Source organism: Loxodonta africana, chromosome 19 (genome assembly GCF_030014295.1).
Source record: "Loxodonta africana isolate mLoxAfr1 chromosome 19, mLoxAfr1.hap2, whole genome shotgun sequence".
Lineage (NCBI taxonomy): Eukaryota > Metazoa > Chordata > Mammalia > Proboscidea > Elephantidae > Loxodonta > Loxodonta africana.
In genome coordinates, this window is record NC_087360.1 from 25,727,783 (window position 1) to 25,751,855 (window position 24,073).

The window sequence follows — 24,073 nt, forward strand, 5'->3', positions numbered from 1 at the left end:
AATGTAGCATCACCAAGGCCTTTTCTCCTTGTTGTAGGCAGGAGCCAGGCTGCTCTTACCACACCCAGGCAGCAGAGGGCACCATGGGGCCAAGCCTAGTTTTGCCTGGCCCTGACACTCCCGGTGCAGGTGGGGGCTGGAGGCACCATGGTGCCCTGGTACCCAGGGCCTGTTATGTGGAAGCCTGGGCTGTGGAGAGGATGGCCGCCTCCAGGCAGAGAAACGGTGGAGACCCTTTCCTTTGCACTCCCTGTCCCTGCTCTGCGTCACAATGACTCTTCCTGATCTTCCTCCCCCAGGCTCACCCAGGCAAGCACTTCTCCTCTGCTCCCCCATCAGCCCCACCACGATCCCCACCACCCTCGGGGAGAAACTGGTGCTTCGTGTCTCTGGCTTTGCACATGCTGTTCCCTCTAACGAAGGCCCCCTTTGCTTTGAAGCCTTAGCATTCCTCCTTGTTTTCAAAACAAGCTCTGTTGGCACTTCCTCCAGCACCCTCCCCGACGACACTGGAGCCTCAGGCTAGTTTAGGGCCTCCCCTAGGGGCCCTCAGCCACCAAGCTTCCCCCATTACAGCTCTGCTCACCTAGGACCTGAAGAGTTCCTTAGCTTACCTGTGACACCCGGATGTGAGTTCCTAAGGAAACTGGGTCTTATTGGCACAATTGGGCCCAGGACAGTGTTTGGCATACAGATCACCAGTTGCCATGGAGTCGATTTCAACTCACGGCGCCCCCGTGCGTGTCAGAGTAGAACAGTGCCCCACTGGGTCTGCAATGGCTGATTTTCAGAAGTAGATCACCAGGCCTTTCTTCTGAGGTGCCTCTGGGTGGACTTGAGCTGCCAACCTTTCAGTTAGCTGTTGAGCGTTTACCATTTGCACCATCCAGGGACACCACTTTGCACACAGTAGGTTCTTAATAAATGCTGAAAGACAGGAAAGAAAGAAAGAAAAGGAAGGCAGGGAGAGAGACAGGGAGGAAGGGAGGGAGGGGCCATGGTGAGCACAGGAGTCAATGTACAAAGGAGTCCCTGGCGGCGGGAGGGGGGACTGTAAGGTGCTCACAATAGCTAGGCAGATAGCAGATGACAGGAGGTTGTGGGAGTTTAGGGTAAAGTACTTGGGGGGCAGATTGCTTCCCAGCTAGCAGATCAGAAAAACCCTCCCAGAAGAGGCGGTGTTGAAAAAGGCACTGAGGGCTATGGAGATTTGGATACAGTATGATGCAAGGAAAGGCATTCCAGGGAGAGGGAACAGCATTAGAAAAAGCTGGAAAGAGAATTGCAAAAAGGCAAGGGGGCTAGAATAAGTAGGAGAAAATCAGCTCAGGAAGGACCCCAAAGGGCCTTGAACACCAGGCTAAGGGGCTTGCAGTTTCTCCTGAGGGTGTCAAGGAGCCATGGGAGGCTTTTGAGCTGGGGCGGGGGGGACATTCTCAAAGGTGGGCTTCAAGAAGATGGGCCAGAGGTGCTGGGTATGGGAAGTCAGAGGGAAGGATGAAGGCCCGAACCGGGGCAGGGGCAGGGGCAGAAGAGGGAGTCTTGCACTTGCTCTTTGTGGCTAAAGCCCCAGCTTGCAGGTCTGTGGGGCCCTGGGGAAGCCACATACTGCAGAAGAGGCAAACACACCCCAGTTAACCCCCATGCAAGGTCAAGGGTGGACCATAGTGGGGCTCAGCAAGGCCACCCCTGTGCATGCTCCACCCAGTGGTAGGTACAGGGGCTCCAGGGTCCTTGGCTCCAGCGCTGTGGCTCTCAGTCCAGACAGTCGTGACTGGCTCACTTGCTGCATGGCCTCAGACAAGCTGTTTCCCTCCGGCAGTCTCTGCACTTGTCAGTCCATCACATGGGAGAAGGCTGGTCTGGGGCTCACAGAGCAAAAAGCCCTTGGCCTAGAACCTGGCATGGAGCCCAACACAAAGTTCCTGGTTATAGGAAGCTGTGGTGCCCTGCCCACGTGCCCTCAGCCTCACACTTCCCAGCTGTGGCACCTGCATTTCTCTGCCTGAGGGCTTTCTCCAGTCTTCGAGTCTGCACAGCAGGCCTGGAGTGCCAGCAGGATACTTACTGATGAAGGTCAAAGATTATAGCTAGCCTTCAATGCGGATTACACCTGAACGTGAAGAAAATGAAAATCTACACAACTGGACTGATAAACATCATGATAAAAGGAGAAAAAAGAAAAAATGAACCTGTCGGTGATTTCACTCTACTTGAGTCAACAGCGGATGTCCAGGGAAGCAGCAGTCAGAAAACCAAACATTAGGCAAATCTGCCTCAAAAAACCTCTTTAAAGTTTTCAAAAGCAAAGATGTCCCTTTGATGACGAAGGTGCGTCTGACCAAGCCATGGTCTTTTCAGTTGCCTCGTATTTGTGTAATAGTTGGGCAATGAAAAAAGAAAGCAGAAGAATTGATGCATTCAAATTGTGATATTGGTGAAGAATATTGAATATTCCGTGGACTGCCCCAAAATGAACAAATCAGTCTTAGAAGAAATAAAACCAGAATGCTCCTTAGAAACAAAGATTGTGAGACTTTGGCTGGCTTACTTTGGACCCATCCTCAGGAAAGATCCATTGCTAGAAAATCACGGCATGGTTGGTGAAGTAGAGGGTCAGCAAAGACAACGAAAACCTTGACACGATAGCCACAACAACGAACTCAAACATACCAATCATCATGACGGTGGCACAGGACCGGGCAATATTTTGTCGTATATAAGGTTACCATGAGTCAGAGCCAACTCAATGACAGCTAAGAACAGTAATAGCAAGGACGAGTCCTCAATCAAAGGCTGTCAGAAGTTGATGCATAAATATCCCAACTCCCTCATCCCTTGGGTGGGACAAGCCTGAGGTGGGTGTTCCCCACTGTCTCCCAGAGGTCCCCAGCAGGATTAAGCTCCAGTTGCCCACAGTGGTAAGTTCCTTGGCAGCCCTTCCTATCTAGCTGCCTTCCTTACTCTGTCTCCCTTCCCCACTTCCCTATTTGTGTTTCCTGGGATCACCTCCCGAATAAACTTGTAAACTTGCACTGGAATCCTAGTCTCAGGGTCTGCTTCTGGGGGCGCCGGACTAAGACAAGCATCTATTTTGTGCGAGGACGTATCCTCATCTCGAGCTCTGGTTTCTGGATGTCCAGGGAGTGGAGGGGGCAGACAGGCCAGATGTGGCCCAGCCCCAGATGCATATCTACCTCCTTGGGTCTGAACTTGGGAAGTCTCTCCCTCCCCCTGAAGCCAGATGGCCTAACAGGCAGGGTGAATCATGGACAGATGTTTCAGACATATTAGTTGACAGGTGGAGCCTAGGACACACTGGGGTGTGATGGCAATATGTTCCAGGCCTCTGCTGGGGGTGAGGGGTAGCCTTCCCTGGTTCCAGGAGGCCTCCGATGGAGTTACAGGAGTAGTGGGGCAGGGTGGGGGGGACTAAGAGGCACAATGGAGAGCAGCCCCCTGTGTGTGACAGCAGGTGGTGTCACTTTAGACATGGTGTCACTTGTTGTCATCATCCCCACATCAACACAGCGAGGCAAACATCACTGTCCTTGATTTACAATGAGGACTTGAACCCAGGGCAGCCTGAGTCCAGGGCCAAGCTGCGGATACCTGAGAAAGAATGAGAGGCCCAGCAGGAAGGGGCGGACCCTGGGTAGGCATAGACCTGGGCCAGCTGAGCAAAAGGCAAGCAACCTGAGGGACCTGCAGACCGGGGCCTGGACCCAAGAAGAGTGAACCAGACCCCACTCCTGCCACTGTGGGCAGCATGAGCAGACAAGTAGGTGACTGAGCCGGTCACAAGAGAAGATGCTGGCTCAGGTGAATCAGGGAGAGCCCTATGCCGGGCTCAGTTTCAACTTGTGCCCCATGAGGGGCAGGTCTCAAGGCACCTGGGGTCCCTGTGAGCTGAGCAGCTCTGGATCTCTTCCTAATCTTGAGGGGCTTGGTGGCCAGAGGCTACACCATGACTGTCCTACAGAAATAGAGTGTGAGCCACAAATTGAAGTCACATATGTCATTTAGAATTTCCTCATAGCCAGATTAAAAAAGTAAATTGAAACAGATGAAGTTAATTTTAACAATGTATTCTACTTAATCTAATATGTCCGAATCATTTTCATTTCAACATGTCATCAATGTAAAAATTACTATTGAGATCTTGTTATTGTTGTTGTTAGGTCTTTGGAATCACGTCTGTATTCTGCACTCATAGCAGATCTCAGGACCCGCCATGTCTCTATTGAGAGTGGCTCCCATATTGGACAGTGCAGGTGTCGGCTGCTGGTTTGGTGGGCTGACCACGAGGCAGCCCAGGTACTCATCACCTCCCCGGGGAGAGGCAGGGGCAAGGATGCATTTTCCTCTCTAGCCTGTAAGGAGTTCCTCAGGAACTTTTCCTCTGGGCTCTAAGCATGGGCTGTGGGAGGGTTCAAATGGGGGAGCAACTGACCCAATTACTACCCTAAAAGTGTTCCACTTCGGGAAGGGGGCACCCTGCCCAGGCCAGAAATGAGCCCTCTTACCAGACAATTGGGGTAAGGAATTGGGTTCAAATCTTGGCTGAGGAAGTCAGGTCACCAGTTCGAGCCTCAGTTTCCTCACCTCGGGATAGGTATAATGGCAATATCACAGCAAAGATATATAGAAAAGATACTATAGTCAAGATTAATTGAATGCTTAGCCTGGAGCCAAACACCCCATCATGTTTCTGAGGATAAGGGTTTTCAGTTCATTTGGAGTGGGGCCCAGAGAAGGTCCTTTGAGCAGCTGTTGGAATGCTGAGGAGACCAATCCAGAGAGAGGGGAAGTGACTCAAGCAAGGCCACACTGGGACTGCTGACCCTTTGTCTAGTGCTCTTTCCCTGACCTGATTTATCAGTGTTTGAAGCTGGCTTTGGCACAGTTAGCAATATCCACCCTCAGACTCCAGGGCCAGCTGGACTGCCCTGACTAGCTCCTAGGGCCCATCTGTGAAGGATCCTCTCCCAGGCCTGGCCAAGCCACTTCTCACTTGGGCCTGGTTGACCAGCTCTGGACCAGATGTGTGATTTGCCTCCCGACTCTGCCATTCACTGACTGTGTGACACTGGGCAAGTTGCTCAACCTCTCTGTGCCTCAGACTCTGTGTGACCCACTCCCCCCCGCCTGACTGGGGGCTCCCTGAGGACAGAGACCAGGGCCTTGAAGAGGATCCTCCCTGCCTCCATACTCCTAAGTGCAGTGAGACTCAGAAAATCGTTTTCATGTTTAATGCTCACTTAATCCGCTCTGAAGTCTTGTAGGGCTAGCTCATTATTATTCCATTTCCCACAGGAGAAAGGCAACTGCCACGACTTGACCAGGACCTGGCTCTCCCAGTGTCCAGGTGTTTTGGGGGCCTCTTTACTCAGACACCCTATTCCACAAAGGAGGTGAGCCCTGCAGGCCTGAGGGTGGCTGACCAACCCTTTGATGGCATCAAAGGGGCAAGGGAGCCTCTAACCTGGGTTTCTGCCTGCTTTGTCCCTAGTTCCAGGAAAATATTCGGGATGTGCTGCCTGCCCTACCCAATCCTGATGACCACTTCTTCCTGTGCTAGCTCCAAGGTGAGGACGGAGGGTCAAGGGTACAAAAGAGGACTGTGTTAGGTATTTATTGCTGTGTAACAAACAAATTACTCCAAAGCACAGCAGTTTAAAACAATCATAAACATTTTTTATCTCTCACTACTCTGTGGGTCAGGAATTATAGAGTGGCTTATGGTGGTTCTGGCTCAGGGTCTCTCATGCTGTTAGATGTCAGCCAGGGCTGCAGTCTCATCTGAAGGTTTGAGTGGTGCTGGAGGATCTACTTCCAAGATGGCTCATACATGGAACTAGGAAGTCGGTGCTGGCTGTTGGCTGGAGGCCTCAGTTCCTCCTCACAGAGACCTCCCCAGAGGGCTGCTTGAGTGTCCTTACAATATGGCGGCTGGCTTCCCCCAGAGCGAGGGATCCAAGAGAGCAAGGAGGAAGTGACTTGAAAGTTACATTCCATCAGTTCTGCAATATCCTATTGGTTACTCAGGTGGCCCTGCTCAGGGTGGGAGGGGACTACACAGGCTGTGAATACTAGGAGGTGAGGATCATTGGGGGCCATCTTGGAGACTGGCTACTGAAAGGAGTAATAATAATTACTAGCATCTTTTGAGCACTTATTCTGTGCCAGACAGTGGGTAAAGCAATTTTGGCTTCTTATTTTCTTCTTTTTTTTTTCCACACTAATCCAATGAAGTAAGTACTATTATTAGCCCCATTTTGCATTGGAGAAAACTGTAGCTCAGAGTGGCTAAAGCACTTGACTAAGGTCACCCAGCTAGCAAGTGGCAAAACCAGGTCAGTCTGACTTTTGAGCCGATTACTTGATACCTTCCCAGAGAAAGGCTTTGGGAACTGGGGTAGCAAAGGTTTGCTCTTGAGATAAATGTTGAAATCCCAGGAATCTGAACACACAGACAGGAGACGCTTTCTTGGTGGCCCTGAGAATGTGGTCCTAACTCCCTCCCTCAGAATTCTTCCTGATAAGGTAAGGCTGGAACCGATATCCTCTGCTGTGAGGAAACCATTATAAAACAGTGTTGATTATCACATCTGCTGCAGCGTTTGTGAAGTTCACAGGAATTCATGTCCCTGGAGGTACAGGGAGAGCCCAGCATATTTAATATACATTGGACAGCCCTTGCAGACCTCTGAGGGCAGCTTGCCTCTGAGCCTGGTGTGTGGTTTATATAAATTACAGCATGTCTACCAGCAGGCTTCCCCGCCTCAAGGCCTTTGCTTGGGCAGTTTCCTCCACCTGGAATACCCTTCCTACTGCCACCAAGTTAGAAAAGTATCCTGACTGTGCCTGCGCCCAGTCCTTCCTGGGGCTCAGGGTATCCCGGGTTTGCCTGAGCCCCACTGTGGTTCCCCCTGTTGGGCACTGGGCCTTCTGAGTAAAAGAAGGCCAAGCCCTGAAGGAGGGAGGAGAGGGGCTTCTATTCGGACAACTCAGGGATTCCAGTTACATGACCCTGTCCCCTTGTTGCAGCTTGGAGCTTTGACCTGCAGGAATCAGAGTCCACGCTTTGGAAGGTGAGAGTGACACCTCCCCCAGCCTCACTGGGCCTGCTTCCTATCCCAAATCTGAAGCGTTCATTCACTCATTCATTTATTCATTCACGTAACATTCATTTATTCAGCCCCTACGGTGAGCCTGGCCCTGTGCTAAGCGCTCTTTGATGTGAAGAGAGAGAAAAGAAATCAGGTAAATGAATAAATAAACAAGACAATTCCAGAGAGTAGAAAGTACAACAAAGACAGTAAAACAGAGAAGAAAGGGAAATCAGAGGATGTCTTGCTGAGGAGGTGACATTTTAACTGGGGTGTGAATGCCCAAAGGAGGCAGGCATGTGAAGATGAGTGGCAGAGGGCACAGCTAGTGCAAAGGCCCTGGGGTGGGAACGAGTTGGGTGCTTTCCAAGAGGCCACGTTGTGTAGAAAAGGAGAGATGAGGCTGCACAGGTGGCCAGGCCCATCTGCAGAGCCCTGCAGGATCATCTGGGAGCCAGGGAACCAAGAGTCTGATGCCTGCTCTGCAGAGCTTGCCAGGGCAGCCCGTGGAGCATGGGACAGGTGGAAGGACACAGGGAGAGGTAGGCAGCTGCAGCTTGAGGACTCCCTTGTCCCTTTCTTAGTTTCCTCCTCGCCCATCTCAGGCCCTCGTCCCCTCCACCCTCTTCTGTCCCTGTTCTGTGTTGGTGGGGCTGGGATGCTCTGGCACATCCTGGGTGGCTATAGGCAGAGAGGCCCAGCCTGCTGCCCCCAGGTCCCCACAGAGGCCTTTGGGGCAGGCGGGGCCTTCAGCTCCGGCTGTGTTTCCCCAGCACTTGGAGTTCTGGAAGCAACAAGACCCGGACAACATCCTTGTGTGGCAGCCCCCAGAGGTGAGGCCCCACTATGTCCCCCTACCCAGGACCCTCTTCCTTAAACCCAGCCCTGCTCCCTGGCCCCCCAGCCGAGGCACTGAACCTCCTCTTGTGTACATCCAGGTGGTCAGGCTGTTCCGTGCCACTGGCATCTGCAGCCATGACCAAGAGGGCAGCCTCATCTGGGACCTCATCATCAGAGGCCTGGACACCAAGGGCTTCCTCCTCTCAACCTCCAAACAGGAGCTGTTCAGGGACAAGTTCTGGAGCTGCAAGCTGCTCCTTTGGGCCTGTGAACAGCAGAATCAAGAGGTGGTCACCACCCCAGCCACAGCCCACACCATAAAGGCCACCCTACAGTACCAGGCAGATACTCCTCGCCCCCAGAACCATCTCAGAACCCCACCTTTCTGAGCACCTTTGTTCCTTTTAGTGGAACATGAGTTGACGGTGGCCTCTCTGAGCCCGCCCAAAGCCACACAGTATGTGACCAAGCTAGAACTCATCATCCCAGCAGCCCCCCACTGACTCACCCCTAAGCCAACACTAAGCAATGCTGCCCGCTGTGGCCTCATTTGATGGAGAAGGACAAGTATTTCAGCCTCACTGGATAAAGGAGAAAACTGAGGCACATTGGCTTGTCCTCCCATGGCAGAATCAGAGAGGGTAGGCCTCAGGCCATTCCAGCCCTGGCGCCCCTTGGGATGACCCCGTCCTAGACCTGGCTCCTGGCCCAAAACCTCTATACCAGGCCAAGCCAGGGACTTGCCGGCCTTTTCAGACCACCCAGGCTGTTGCCCCAGGCTCAGGCCCAGCCCCACCTTGGTGGGTGTGGGAGGCACTGAGCCTCACGAGGTCTCACCCCTGTTGTTTCCAAGAAGCTGGGGAAGAAGGTGGACAAAATCTTCACCGTTCTTGATTTTGAGGGGCTGGATCTGAGGCATCTGTGGAAGCCAGGAGTTGAGTTCACCCAGGAGGTGAGGTAACCGCCAAGAGTATCAGGTGAGGCGCCAGGAGCCTGGTCTCTGCTCCTCTCCTCGTTGATATGGGGTGGTGGGTCTTCATTCTTCTCGCTGCAAGGGTAGTGTAGTGGTTAAGAGCTACATCTGCTAACCAAAAGGTTGGCAGTTGGAATATACCAGACGCTCCTTGGAAACTCTATGGGGCAGTTCTACTCTGTCCTATAGGATTGCTATGAGTCGGAATTGACTGGATGGCAATGGGTTTGGATTTTTTTTTAATTTCCTGTTTGCAGGGGTGTTTTCAAATCCACAGCCTCTCAGGGTTGTGCCAAGTCAGGCAGCACTTGATGTCACAATCTCATGCCTGGCGAGTGCAACTAGGCTCATCCCCAGGCCTCCCAGTGCCCCGTGAATGCCCCTCCCCTTCTCACACCCATACCCTGCTCATCCCCAACCTGCCCTCTTATTCCCACCCCCAGCTCACCCCTTTCCAGTATCTGCCCTTCTGCAAGGAGCCCTTGGGTCTCCTGCTGCTGTTTCCTCTGGGAGCGAGCTAGGATCGGGACTCAGCTCTGGGGAGTCTTAGAGGCCCTGGGCCCTGGGGACAGCCAGCCCTTTTCTCTCCTGCTCCACCCAGGATAGCAAAAAAACTAAAAAAAAAAAGTTTAAAAAATGATCACAAAAACACTATACTAAATGAAAGAAACCAAACACAAAAGGCCACATATTGTACGATTCCATGTATACGAAGTGTCCAGAATAGGCAAACCCATAAAGACAGAAAGTAGGTTACTGGTAGCCAGGGAAAAGAGGGGTGTGGGGAGGGACTTAAGACTGCTAATGGGTTAACAGATTTCTTCTTGGGTTTCTTTTGATGACGAAAATGTTCTGGAGCTAGATAGTGGTGATAGTCACACAAGCTTGTGAATACACCAAAAACCACTGAATTGTACATTTTAAAAACAGTGACTTTTATAGTTCGTGAATTATATCTCAATTAAAAACAAAAAAATAAGTCCATACTTTGCAACTGTGAGTCTGTTATGCCAAAAGGAAGTTGGCCTCATTTCTGATGCTATACCATTGTCTAGAGCCACATGGGGAGAACTTTCCCAAGTTCTGAATGGGATTTTTCTTGCCTGCAGTAGATGGGATCCTCCTTCCACCCTCCTATCAAGAATCTGTGTCAGTTTCTTAAGGAAAGTTTGTCTAATTTCCTAGAGCTGCCTTAATGCAGATACCAAAAATGGGTGGCTTTAAAGAACAGGAGTTTATTTTCTCATAGTTGAGAAGCCTAGAAGTCCAAACTCAAGGGATGGCTCTAGGAGAAGGTCTTTCCTTGTCTATTTCAGCTTCTAGTATCTGCCAGCAACACCTGGTGTTCCTGGGCTTGTAGCTGCATCTGTCTCCATCGTCAGTTTTCCTCTTCCCCCGGAATCTATGTCTCTGTGTCTGTTCTGGTCTTTTTATAACTCGGAAGCAATTGGGTTTAGGGCCCACCCTACTCTCACATGATCTCATTAACATAACAAAAGAAAAACCCTATTTCCAAACAGGATCACAGGTACAGGGGCCAGGACTTCAAAATATATTTTAGGGAACACGATTCAATCCATAACAGGGTCTGTGACTTGGACCCAACAAACAGAAGCAGCAGATTCTGCCCTTTTCCTGGGTGGGTTCTGAAGTGTCTGGGACGTCAGGTAGCTTCCTTCATTGACACCTGGGATGGCTGGCAGCAGAGGCTAGGGCTTCCCTTGGAGCCTTGAAGATGAGGTACAATGGGGCAGAAGTGGTGGGGCGGCATGTGGAAGTATTTAGATGCCTGTAGCTTGTATGTTGACCCGAGTTTGGTTCCAGTTTTTCAGTGGACTGGATATAGAATTTAATTGTTGTGAAAAAGTATGCGTGAATGGAGGACAGGAATGGCATGAGGGAAATGGGCATGATGGGGCTGGCATCCAAAGCTCCAGGAGACCCTACTACCCCAGCCACTGCTGAGGGGGGAACTATGTGCCTGTTTCAGTCCCCAAACTGTTCCACATGGCCTTCAACCTGATCAAGTCCTACATGAGTGAGCAGACAAGCAGGAAGGTGGTGACTCTGGGAGATGAGTGGGCCACTTCAGGCCCGAGCTGGGGGCTGCTCCTGGCACCCTGAATGGGCCCTGCATCTGAGGGCACTGGGCTCCTGGACCCAAGCTGGTGTTGATAAACATAGCTTTCTGGCATCAACTGCTGAGGCTGATGTGCCCACTCACCAGAGAGTAGAGGGGCCAGGGGGCATCTGAGAGGCCCCAAAGGCAGCATGGGTGAGGAACCCCAATTTTAAGTTGGTAGATCTGGATTTGAGGCTTGGCTTTGCCGGTTATCAGCTGCTCTGTCTGGGTTTCCGTTTCCTCATCTGTAAAGTGAGAACGTAAGATCCAGGTTGCTGTGAGAGAAAATGGAGACAATGAAAAGAACATGCCCACCCCAGTGCCTGCCATAGGAGTCATCTAGTCAATGTTTACTACATTGGCATATCTCTTATAAACACCCCATCTCTGGTACTGTCCACTAACCCCCTGCATTTGTTTCCTATGGCTGCCATAACAAAGTACCACAAACTTAGTGACCTAAAACCATAAATTTATTATCTTACTGAAGTCTGAAATAGGTCTCACTGGGCTGAAATCAAGGTGTAGGCAGGACTGCATTCCTTTCTGGAGGCTCTAGGGAAGAATCCATTTCTTTGCCTTTTCCAGATTCTAGGTGCTGCCCACATTCCTTGGCTTGTAGCCCCCTCCTCCATTTTCATTCAAATACAGCAATGGTGGTTGAGCCTTCTGGTGCTGAGTCACTCTGACACTGACTCTTCTGCCTCCCTCTTCCACTTTTGAATACCTTTGTGATTACATGGGGCTGTCCTAGATAATCCAGGATAATCTATTTTAAGGTCAGTTTATTAGCAGCCTTAAATACCCTTAATGTGTAATGTAGCATATTGATCCAAAAACAAAAAAAAACAAACCCAGTGCCATTGGGTCAATTCCAACTCATAGTGACCCTATAGAACAGAGTAGAACTGCCCCATAGAGTTTCCAAGGAGCGCCTGGCAGATTCAAACTTCCTACCCTTTGGTTAGCAGCCGTAGCACTTAACGACTACGCCACCAGGGTTTCCAGCATATTCCAGGAATTAGGATGTGGGCATCTTTAGGGGCCATTGTTCTGCCTGCCATACTCCCATACACATTTTCCTAAAATTATACAACTAATAACTGCTCATGGTCAAAAAATTAGAAAATACAAAGATGTACAAAGAAGAGGAAAAAAAATCATGTCACTCAGAGAATTACTGTTAATGAAGCAGGCAGTCATGAAAGGGTTATTAACCATCCCATAATAGTTGTTTTTCAGAAATGTTGACTCTTGCTACATTTTTGTTACAGCTTTTACAACACTTCACCATGATTGGCTGAATCCCCAGGTTTGTTCTCATCTCCTGGCAGGAGGCAGAGGTGCCGGGCACTGACTCCGAATCTACCCACTATATGACCTTCCTGGGGTGGCAGCAGGGAGCCGCCGCCATTTTTCAGGGCTGTGTGCAATATTTTTAGAGTCGTGTGCAAAAATTCATTCACTAAAATTATGTGGACTGCACGGTTCACAAGACTGAAGATCCTCCCCTCACTGTTGATGCATATGTATGTAATTCCCTATAAAAGGAACAAATTTGCCCCGGTTCAGGGAGCTGGCAGCCTTAGGTCATGAGACTGTACCTGTCTCCCAGTTTGCAAACTGTGAATAAACCTTTCTGTTCTTCCAGCCCTGTGTCTGGCTGACTTCAATTAGCTAGTCTGCTTGACAAGAACCTGTTATTAATACTTACACTGTCTTTTTTGGAGGAATGCATTAAGAAAAAAACAAATATAGGTTCAAACCATACATACCCTTTTGTAGCCCGCTGTATCCATTCAGGAGCCCTAGTGGCTCAGTGGTTAAGAGCTACAACTGTTAACCAAAAGGTCAGCAGTTCGAGTCCATCGGCTGCTTCTTGGAAACCCTAAGGGGCAGTTGTCAGGATCAACTCGATGGCAACGGATTTGAGTTTTTTTTGGGGGGGGGCAGTATCCATTTAACACATGATAAGCATTTTTCCATTTTGGTAAATATTTTTCTAAGATGACTATACAGTATTTCATTGTAAGGAATTTTCATAATTTACTTTTTAAATTTTCTAATGTTGTAAATTTAGGTTGTTTATAATATATTCACTATCAGGAACAAATTAGAAATGAAGACCTTATAGATAAATCTTTGTTCACATTCACAATTTTTTCATAGGATAAAATCCTAGAAATCCTAGTTTTTCCTCAAAGGAAATGTATGCATTAGGACTCCTGATATCTTTTACAGAGCAGTGCTCCACACAGATGACATGATTTAACTTCGCCAGCTGTGAATAATGACCCCATTTGCCAATATTGGGTATTTATAATTTAAGACTCCTGTCACTTTTGTAATGGAAAATGATTATATGTTATTGTTTTACTTAAGATTTCTCACATAGCTTATGAAATTCAACTTTTTCTTTATGCTCATTGGCTGTTCTAATTTCTTGTTTTATTGCCTCCTGATGCCTCTTGTCCATTTTCTAAAAAAAGTATTTTTCTGATTTATTTATAAATCCTCTTTACATATTAAGCACATTGACTGTCCTCAGCCTTGGACTCTAGGAGTTGCTGATCTGAGTCCCTACCAAGAAGGTCCATGCTCCAACCACGGGACAGGCAGCAGGGTAAGGCGCAGGGCCTGGAGGGGCAGCAAGAGCAGGGCAGGCAAGGAACTGGTCAACACAGGAACACATGCTGAACCCCAGGGCTAGAGCTGCTCAGCTTCTATTCTGGGGACTGTATTGCTCCAGGGAATGGGCCACCAGGAGCACAGGAGGGCCTCAAGGGCCCCAGGAAGAGGGAAAGCACTGGGCTTGACCTCGTCTGCCCTCTGTTGAGCCTCCCTGAACCCCCTTGGAACCCCTTCTTGTCCCCACAGGCAATTGGAAGGAAGAGTTGCTGAAGTTCATCAGCCCTGACCAGCTATCTGCAGAGTTTGGGGGAAAAATGACTGACCTCAATGGCAACCCCAAGTGCCTGACCAAGGCACAGAGTGCCCAGATGATGGGAAAGGAGGGGATGGACAGGCTCAGGTCTAGTGCCCACTCACCCAGCTTCACTCTCAAATCAACTACGGAGGTGAGGTGCCCAAGAGCTACTACCTATGCAACAAGGTGAAGATGTGATAGGAGCACACCATGCCTGTGGGCCAAGGCTCCTCCCTACAGGCAGAGAACACTATCCTGTTCCCGGGCTGTATGCTCAGGTAGGGACAGTGGCCACTCCACCCCTGGGCACAGCTGGGAGGGGCCACAGGGCACAGCAGTGTCCTCAGCAGGGTTCTGTCCACTGCAGGTGGCAGTTCTCATCAGACTGTGTGGTAGGGAGAACATCAGCTTTGGGATCTTCCTAAAGGCTAAGATGAGGGAGAGGCAGTGGTGGGGGCGAGATGGCAGAGGTGCTGCCCAGCCAGCACTACGATGGTTGCATGGTGCCTGAGGACGGAAGCCTCACCTGCCTCAAGTCAGGTGTCTGTAAGTGCTGGCCAGGAACAGCTCCACCCAGACAAGATCCAGATGGGGAGAGGGGTGGTCCTCTATATGGCTCCCTGGTCTGGTACCCTGGCAAGGAATCATGATGTGACAGGGCAGGTCGTGGATGGGCGCATCCTGTCTGAATGTCTGTCCCTCCGTGCAGACGTACTGAGTTTCGACAACACGTACAGCCTGGTTCATTCCAAACACATTAGCTACACTTTGGAAGTCCTGTTCACAGACCAAACCTTTGTGGAGAAGATTGAGAAATTCTAGGGTGAGCCTGTGGCCCCAGTGCCCTCTTCTTTGATCTCTGGGTCCACAATGAGTTCATGGTCTTCCCTGGCCTGACCTCTCAAGGACAGGGATTCTATAACAACGAGCACAGCCTGTCTGCTCCTCAGGAACTGCCTGGACAGTGACCCAGTGGTCACCACAAAGCAACACAAACCCTCTCTCTCCACCATTACCTCCTGTGACTTCGAGCTCAGTGACAACTCCAGGCCTTTTTCTGTGAACCAAGACCAAATCACGAGTTACCCATCAAGCAGTTGTGCAATTGCTGTTCTGAGTTGAAATTCAAGTTTAAGTGAAATCCAACCTTACTGCTTCTCCATCTAGAAGAAGCTTTTCAACTCTCAATTTTGTCTCCCAATGCATGTTCTTTCCCTCCCAGCATTACAGCACCTAAGAATTTGTTAATCCTCAGGGTCTCCATCCAAGCCCCCATGAAGGTTTCAGCCTGGGTCTCGAATGGAGCTTGGCGCCAGGCCTCACAGACCCATAGGCGCACTTCAGTGTTAAGGTAATATTTTTACTTTTCAACACTTTAAAGAGGTCTTTTGCAGCAGATTTGCCCAATGCAATGCATCTTTTGATTTCTAGACTGCTGCTTCCATGAGCATTGATTGTGGATCCAAGTAAAATGAAATCCTTGACAACTTCAACCTTTTCCCCGTTTATCATGATGTTGCTTATTGGTGCAGTTGTGAGGATTTTTGTTTTCTTTATGTTGAGGCGTAATCCATACTGAAGGTGTGGTCTTTGACCTTCATCAGTAAGTGCTTCAAGTCCTCTTCACTTTCAGCAAAGAAGCTTGTGTCATCTGCATAACGCAGGTTGTTAATGAGTCTTCCTCCAATCCTGATGCCCCGTTCTTCTTCATACACTCCAGCTTCTCGGATTAGTTTCTCAGCATACAGACTGAATAGGTATGGTGAAAGGATACAACCCTGACACACACCTTTCCTGACTTTAAACCACTCACTATCCCCTTGTTTTGTTTGAATGACTGCCTCTTGATCTATGTACAGATTCCTCATGAGCACAATTAAGTGTTCAGGAATTCCCATTCTTCAAAATATTATCCATAATTTGTTATGATCCACACAGTCGAATGCATTTGCATAGTCAGTAAAACACAGATAAACATCTTTCTGCTTTCAATTAGGATCCATCTGACATCAGCGATAATATCCCTGGTTCCTCGTCCTCTTCTGAATCTGGCTTGAATTTCTTACAGTCCCCTGTCAAAACCTGCAGCTGCTTTTGAACAATCTTCAGTAAAATGTTACTTGCTTGTAATATTAATGATATTGTTCCATAATTTCTGAATTGGCGGGATCACCTTTCTTGGGAATAGACATAAATATAGATCTTTTCCAGCTGGTTGGCCAGATAGCTGTCTTCCAAATTTCTTGGCATAGACGAGGGAGTACTTTCAGCACCGCATCCGTTGCTTGAAACATCTCAATTGATATTCCATCAATTCCTGGAGCCTTGTTTTTCACCAGTGCCTTCAGTGTAGCTTGGACTTCTTCCTTCAATACTACCGGTTCCTGTTCATACTGCACCTCCTGAAATGGTTGAACGTCGACCAATTCTTTTTGGCATAGTGACTCTGTGTTCCTTCCACCTTCTTTTGATGCTTCCTGAGTCATTTATTATCTTCCCCATAGAATTCTTCACTATTGCAACTCGAGGCTTGAATTTTTTGTTCAGTTCTTTCAGCTTGAGAAATGCACAGCCTGTTCTTTCCTTTTGGTTTTCCATCTCCAGGTCATTGCACATGTTACTGTAATATTTTGTCTTCTCAAGTTGCCCTTTGAAATCATCTGTTCAACTCTTTTACGTCATCATTTCTTCCTTTCGCTTTAGCTACTCAATATTCAACAGCATTTCAAAGTCTCTTCTGACATCATTTTGGTCTTTTCTTTCTTTCCCGTCTTTTAAATGACCTTTTGCTTTCTTCATGTGTGATGTCCTTGATGTCATTCCACAACTCGTCTGGCCTTCGGTGATTCATGTTTGATGTGTCAAATCTGTTCTTGAGAGGGTCTCTAAATTCAGGTGGGCTCACTTTGGGTTGTACTTTGGCTTTCGTTGATTTGTTCTAATTTTCTTCAGTTTCAACAGGAACTTCCATGTGAGCAATCGATGGTCTGTTCTGCAGTCAGCCCGTGGCCTTGTTTTGCCTGTTGATATTGAGCTTTTCCATCACCTCTGCCCACAGATGTAGTCGATCTGATTCCTGTGTATTCCATCTGGCAAGGTCCATGTGTACAGTTGTCATTTATGTTGGCGAAAAAAAGGTATTTGCAATGAAGGAGTCGTTGGTCTTGCAAAATTCTATCATGAGATCTCTGGCATCATTTCTATCACCCAGGCCATATTTTCCAACTACCGATCCTTCTTCTTTGTTTCCAACTTTTGCTTTCCAATCTCCAGTAATTATCAATGCATGCTGATTGCATGTTCGATCAATATCAGACTGCAGAAGTTGTTAAAAAGTTTCAATTTCTTCATCTTTGGCCTTAGTGGTTGGTGCATAAATTTGAATAATAGTTGTATTAACTGATCTTCCTTGAAGGCATATGGATAGCCTATCACTGACAACGTTGTACTTCAGGATAGATCTTGAATTTTTTTTTTGGATGATGAGTGCAACACCATTCCTCTTCAAGTTGTCATTGCCAGCATACTAGACCATATGATTGTCTGATTCAAAATGGCCAATACCAGTCCATTTCAGCTCCCTAATGCCTAGGATATCAATGTTTATGTGTTCCATTTCATTTTTGATGACTTCTAATTTTCCTAGATTCGTGCTTCATACATATCATGTTCCTATTATTAATGGATGTTTACAGCTGTTTTCTTCTCATTTTGAATCGTGCACACCAGCAAATGAAGGTCCCAAAAGCTTGATTCCATCCATGTCATTAAGGTCAACTCTACCTCGAGGAGGCAGCTCTTCCCCAGTTGTCTTTTGAGTGCCTTCCAACCTGAGGGGTTCATCTTCTGGCACTATATCAAACAATGTTCTGCTCTATTCATAAGGTTTTCATTGGCTAAATCTTTTCGGAAGTAGACTGCCAGATCCTTCTTCCTAGTCTGCCTTAGACTGGAAGCTCAGCTAAAGCCTGTCCTCCATGGGTGACTCTGCTGGTATCTGAATACTGGTGGCATAGGTTCCAGCATCACACCAACCCGCAAGCCCCCAAAGTATGACAAACTGACAGACATGTGGGGGTATTCTGAGTAGAGAAATAGAATAAATGGAATCACAAAATATATGACTTTTTATGTCTGATTTCCTTCATTTAGCATAACGTTTTTGAGATTCATCTATCTTACAGGATGTATCAGAACTTCATTCCTTCTTATGGTTAAGTATTATTCCATTGTATGAACATATCATGTTTTGTTTACCCATCATCTGTTGATGGGCATTAAGACTACGTCTACTTTTTGGGTATTGTGAACAGTGCTGCCATGAACATACATATTACTATTACTCATTACTATTATAATTTCAATATCATCAATCAGAACAAGGCCAGGGGCTAACTGGGAAACAGACCATCAATTGCTCATATGCAAGTTCAAGCTGAAACTGAAGAAAATCAGAGCAAGTCCACATCATATGCATGTGAAAGCTGGAAAATGAATAAGGAAAACCGAAGAAGAATTGATGCCTTTGAATTGTGGTGTTGGCGAAGAATATTGAATATACCATGGGCTGCCAAAAGAAGGAACAAATCTGTCTTGAAAGAAGTACAACCAGAATGCTCCTTAGAAGCAAGGGTGGGGAGACTGCATTTTACATACTTTGGACATGTTGTCAGGAGGGATCAGTCCCTGGAGAAGGACATCATGCTTGGCAGAGTACAGGGTCAGTGGAAAAGAGGAAGACCCTCAATGAGGTGGATTGATACAGTGGCTGCAACGATGAACTCAAGCATAACAACAATTGTAAGGATGGCTCAGGACCGAGCAGTGTTTCGTCCTATTGTGCATAGGGTCACTATGAGTCGGAACTGACTGGATGGCACCTAACAACAATAACAACAGGAAACCCTATAGGGCAGTTCTACTCTGTCATATAGGGTTGCTATAAGTTGGATTAGACTCTATGACACACAGCAACAAATGATCACTTACCATGTGCCTTGCAGTGGGTAAGGCACCTTCCTGGCCTCTTCTAACCATCTCAGTAACCTTTTATTAGCCCCAATTTACAGATGAGAAAACTGAAGCTCAAGATCACACAGTACATTAGAGGTGAAGCCGGCATTCAAACCCAGGCATCCTGGCTAATGCTTTAGCACCACGTTTCTGAACTGTTGGGTGATTATCTGTTCAGTCTTGGGAAAGGAATTACAGCTGTTTGGGCTATTTTGCTTGTGGTCACCCATAGGCTCTGTTTCCCCCACCTTAGTTTGGGTACCCCAGGCTCCCCAAGGATGGCAATGAAAGCAGAGTATAGTTTGGCATGAAGAACTTGGGACACTTATGCCCTTAGATCCCTCTGGGCACTGTGGGAGGGGACATGCCATCTCCTGACCTAGACAATGTGTGTATAAATTAAGGCTTCCTCCACTTTGCGGCATGTTCACTATCCTCGTAATCCTCTCACCATAACAACCTACATCCTATGATAAGCATCAGAAGTGTCATGAACTTGATTCCGACGAACTTGGTCAAGAGCGGTATCCTCAACTCAGAAGTCTTTGGAGTCTCCTGCAGTGAGAGTCTTGACTTCTTGGTGGCTCTTGACACCTGTGGCACAGACATCATCGTCATTATCATCAACATCATCATTATCACGCTTCATTTTCTGATCACAAAAGAAGACAAAACTAAACCCTAAAGACTACTCATACACACACGTGTACACACACACAATTAGAGTTAATAAACAAGGTCATTAGGTTGCAGGATACATGATCAAAATACAAAAGTCATTTGTATTTCTATACACTTGAATGAACAATCCAAAATGAAATCGAGAAAACAATTTCATTTGTAAAATACTTAAGAATAAATTTAACCAAATAAGTGCAAGACTTGTACACTGAAAACTACAAAGCATTGCTGAAAGAAATTAGAGAAGGCCTAAATCAATGGAAGGGGGCCCTGGTGGTACAGTGGTTAAGCATTCAGCTGCTAACCTAAATGTTGGTGGTTGGAACCCACCAGCTGCTCCAGGAGAGAAAGATGTGGCAGCCTGCTTGCGTAAAGATTACAGCCTTGGAACCCCTATGGGGACGGTTCTACTCTGTCCTATAGGGTTGCTATTAGTCAAAATCGACTCAATGGCAATGGGTTTGGTTTGCATCTGCTATTAGGCATTGAGGATTTGAGGTGGTGTCCCCTGGTGCTAAAATGTTAGTATCCCCAAGGCATGTGGAATGGAACAGAGAGAAGACCCCCAAGAATAAATATTTACAAATAAAAAAAAATATTTACAAACAGGATACAAAATTGTCATTTCTGGGTTTTCTCCTCATGTTTCTTTTGGGGGAAAAAAACAAAACAGCAGTGCCTGTTGTGAAACGATGATTTTACAGTGATAAGGAGAAGGTGGGTGGCTGAAATAGGAGAAAGACTTGCAATGTGGGGGACTCAAATTATGTGTAATTTTGGGAACATTTACTGCACTGCTGGAGATTTCAGGTTGCATGGAACCTGCCCCATATCACTAATGGGCATCATATTATTGCTAGTTGCCCTGGAGTCGATTCTGACTCACAGTGACTCCATGTGCAAGGTCAATAAATGTTTCTCAATATATATGAATCAGATGTGATATCTTCTTCTCTGTGTTTTCCCAGAAACTCGGGAGTGTGGGCATAGAGGGTAGAGTGTAACTATAAAAAAGAAGCAGTTGTAACAAACTGAATCAAAATCAAAGGACAAACGGAAAGTGACTTGCCACTAAAAATCATGAGGGGAAACAATAATGCACCTAAGGAATGTGCTTCTTAGTTCAATCAAGTATATGAGACCAAATGGGCAATACTTGCTCAAAAGCAAAGATGAGAAGGCAGGAAGAAACAGGAAAACTGGACGAATGAACACAGAGAACCCAGGGTGGAAAGGGAAAGGGGAGAGTGCTGACACATTGCAGTGATTGTAACCAATGTCACAAAACAATTTGTATATAAATTTTTGAATGAAAAGCTAACTTGTGCTGTAAACTTTCACCTGAAACACACATACCTAAAAAAGATTACAGCCTTGGAAACCCCATGGGGCAGTTCTATTCTGTCCTATAGGGTCACTATGAGTTGGAATCAACTCAACAGCAATGGGTTAAATAAATGGAAATATACCTGATGTTCATAGACTGGAAGACCATATTGTTGAGATGGCAATACTGCCCAAAGCGGTCTACAGACTCAGTACGATCTCTGTTAAAATCTCAACTGCTCTTTTTTTTTTTTTGAGAAATGAACATTCCGATCCCAAAATTTGTATGTACTCAGAATAGCAAAAACAATCTTGAAAGAGTAGAACAAAGCTGAAGGATTCATAACTTCCAATTTCAGAAATTAATACAAAGCAACAGTAATCAAAACAATGTGGTATACTGGCAGAAGGACAGATATATAGATCAATGGAATTAAATTGAGAGTGCATAAATAAATCCATACGTCTATAGTCAATTGAATTTCAACAAAGGTGTCAACGTCTTTCAATGGGGGAAAGAATAGTCTTCAACAAATGGTCCTGGGACAATTGGATTTCCACATGTAAAAGAATGAAGTTGGATCCCTACCTCACACCATGTATAAAAATTAACTCAAAATTGAGCAAAGACCTGAATATTAGAGCTAAAACCATAGAGTTAAATGTGGACTGCAGCCAATTAAGCCATCCGGCCTCCTCTCCCCATGGGCACCCAGAGTGCCATTGCTGCAAACAGCAGCCTCCTCAGTAGTGTACGCAGCCTATTGCTTATATGGGTCACCCTAAAGGACCTTGGAGATAGCCCTTCCCTATTGCTATTCATGTCTTTGACCTATTGCTGTCCCCAGTCTAGGCTCTAGATAGGTATGCAAGGTGCCTTTGGAAAGTCCTAGGGTATAGTGGCCGGGATCCACATCAGCCAAGTCATCATGTCCATTTGCACCAGCCTTCAGAAAAAGAAGCATGAGGCTGAGGCCCTAAGCAGGACCCAGTTCAAGTTTGCTGGCTGCCGGAAAATTTGTATCTCTAAGAAGTGCGGCTTTACCAAGTTTCATGCTCATGAATTTCAAGACATAGTGGCTGAGAAGCACCTCTTTCTATATGGTTGTGGGGTCAAATATATCTCCAAGTGGAGCCTCTCGGAGAAGTGGTGGGCCCTGCACTCAAGAGGGCTTTGGCTGAAATGGTCTCACCTTACTTGTGCCCACCAATAAATCCAAATTCTTGGCTGTGTAAAAAATAAAAAAAAGTTAAGCACGGAATTACCATATGTCCCAGCAATTCCACTCTTCCACTCCTAGGGCTATACCCCCAAATAAATGAAAACATATGTCCACACAAACACTTGTACAGGAATGTTCTTTGTAGCATTTTTCACAATGGCCAAAAGGTGGAAATGACCCACATGTTCACCAACTGATAAATGGATAAACAAAATGTGGTATATCTATACGAAATAAACCATAAAAAGAAATGAAGTACTGACACATGCTACAACATAAATGAACCTTGAAAATATTATACTGAGTGAAAGAAGTCAGTCACAAAAGATAACATAGGATTCCATTCATAGGAAATGTCCAGGGTAGGGAACTCTATGGAGACAGAAAGCAGATTAATGGTTGTCGAGGTCTGGGAGTGGGGCGGGGAATGTGGAGTGATTGCTAACAAGTACGGGGGATTCTTTTACACGTGATGAAAATGTTCTGGAATTAGATAGTGATAATGGTTGTACAACCTTGTGGATATACTAAAATCACTGAATCACTTCAAATCACTTTAAAGTGGCGAATTTTATAGTATGTGAGTTATAGCGCATTTAAGAATCTTTTTTGTTGTTGTTTTTCATTTTAAAAAAGGAGATGAAACTGTCAAAGGGTAAAAGATGCAAAAGCGGCTGTCCCAGGGTGACGCCCAGGGCACCAGTGGGACTTTGGTGAGACACCCTAATTCCGGGGTCTGAGTTGTCCCCACTTGCCTCTTCCCAGTGGACACTAAGCCCATGGTGAGGCGCCCACACCCCCGTCTCCTCTCTGTACATGTACAACTGTTTCTGGGACAATGAGTCTCAGGAAAGGCAGGCAGGAATGTACCCAGGGCATTGGGGCCAGCCAGGGGGGCACCCTTTCACATTTCCTTGTAACCACCTGGAAGGGAGAGTCCCGGGTGTGGGGCCGGTCTCGTTGTTTGTTTATGTCATAGTTGTCCCCACAGTCACCTGAGAGCTGGGCAAACTGAGGAGCTAAATACAACCAGTAGCTTGACTTGGAGAAGGTGTGCCCTGGGGGTGGGGTGGGGCTCTCCTTCACTTGGGCCTTTGTTGGGAGTGCGGGAAAATTAACCCTTCTGTGCCCAAGGTGCAGGCTTCCTAACACAGGAATCATGGTGATTTAGACCACCTATTGATCACTGACATGTGGCAGGTACAGTGTTAAACCCTGTGAGGGCAGCCAGGGCTGGGCTGTGGTTTTGGTGCAGGTTCCAGAGCCAGACAACTTGAGTTCAAATCCTGCCTCCCCAATTATTGGCTGTGTGACCTCAGAAAAGTTTCTTAACTTCTCTGATCTTCCATTTCATTATCCGCAAAGTGAGGGTATCCGTATCTGCTTTAAAGTGGCTTGATAATGTATGTAAAGCTCTAAGCACAGAAGAATGGCTCAAGAAATGGGAGACTCTGAGCTCCAGTGGAGGCAGGGAGCAAATCCATCTTGTTTACTATAATAGCCCTTGCAGTGTCCGTAGGGCCTGGAGCGGAATACATGTTCGAGCCACATTTGCGGGGAAAAGTAATGTATGAATTATTCTTAGCATCTTGAATGGTGGTGGATTTAATTAGCCCCATTTTACAGCTGGGGGAAACTGAGGCTCAGAGAGGCTAAGCTGTTACCTTGCACAAGGTCACACATTGAGTAGGTGTTGTAGGTTGAATTATGTCCTGGTCAAAATGTGTGTCAACCTCGCTAGGCCATGATTCCCAGTATTATGTGACTGTCCACCATTTTGTCATCTGATGTGATTTTCCTATGTGTTGTAAATCCTATCTCTGTGACCTTAATGAGGCAGGATTAGGTTGTGTCTTA

At 47.0% G+C, this 24,073-nt stretch overlaps 1 protein-coding gene and 1 non-coding gene across 2 annotated transcripts; both read left to right on the top strand.

Annotated features, from left to right (window-relative positions):
• The first annotated feature begins 1,497 nt into the window (after positions 1–1,497).
• On the top strand, positions 1,498–14,966 carry LOC100658335 (putative SEC14-like protein 6). The gene is given in 15 exon segments (XM_064271922.1): positions 1,498–1,580; positions 3,795–3,822; positions 5,513–5,588; positions 7,051–7,094; positions 7,886–7,945; positions 8,051–8,239; positions 8,809–8,904; positions 9,369–9,441; positions 10,916–11,000; positions 13,926–14,031; positions 14,100–14,251; positions 14,341–14,359; positions 14,362–14,421; positions 14,423–14,519; positions 14,683–14,966. Coding segments are annotated over 15 exon segments (1,281 nt in total). The 3' UTR covers positions 14,796–14,966.
• Positions 14,967–21,662: 6,696 nt separating this feature from the next.
• LOC111753120 (small nucleolar RNA SNORA70) lies at positions 21,663–21,797 on the top strand. Its single transcript, XR_002787975.1, has one exon. It is a non-coding gene; the product is annotated as a small nucleolar RNA SNORA70 (small nucleolar RNA).
• The last annotated feature ends 2,276 nt before the right edge of the window (positions 21,798–24,073 follow it).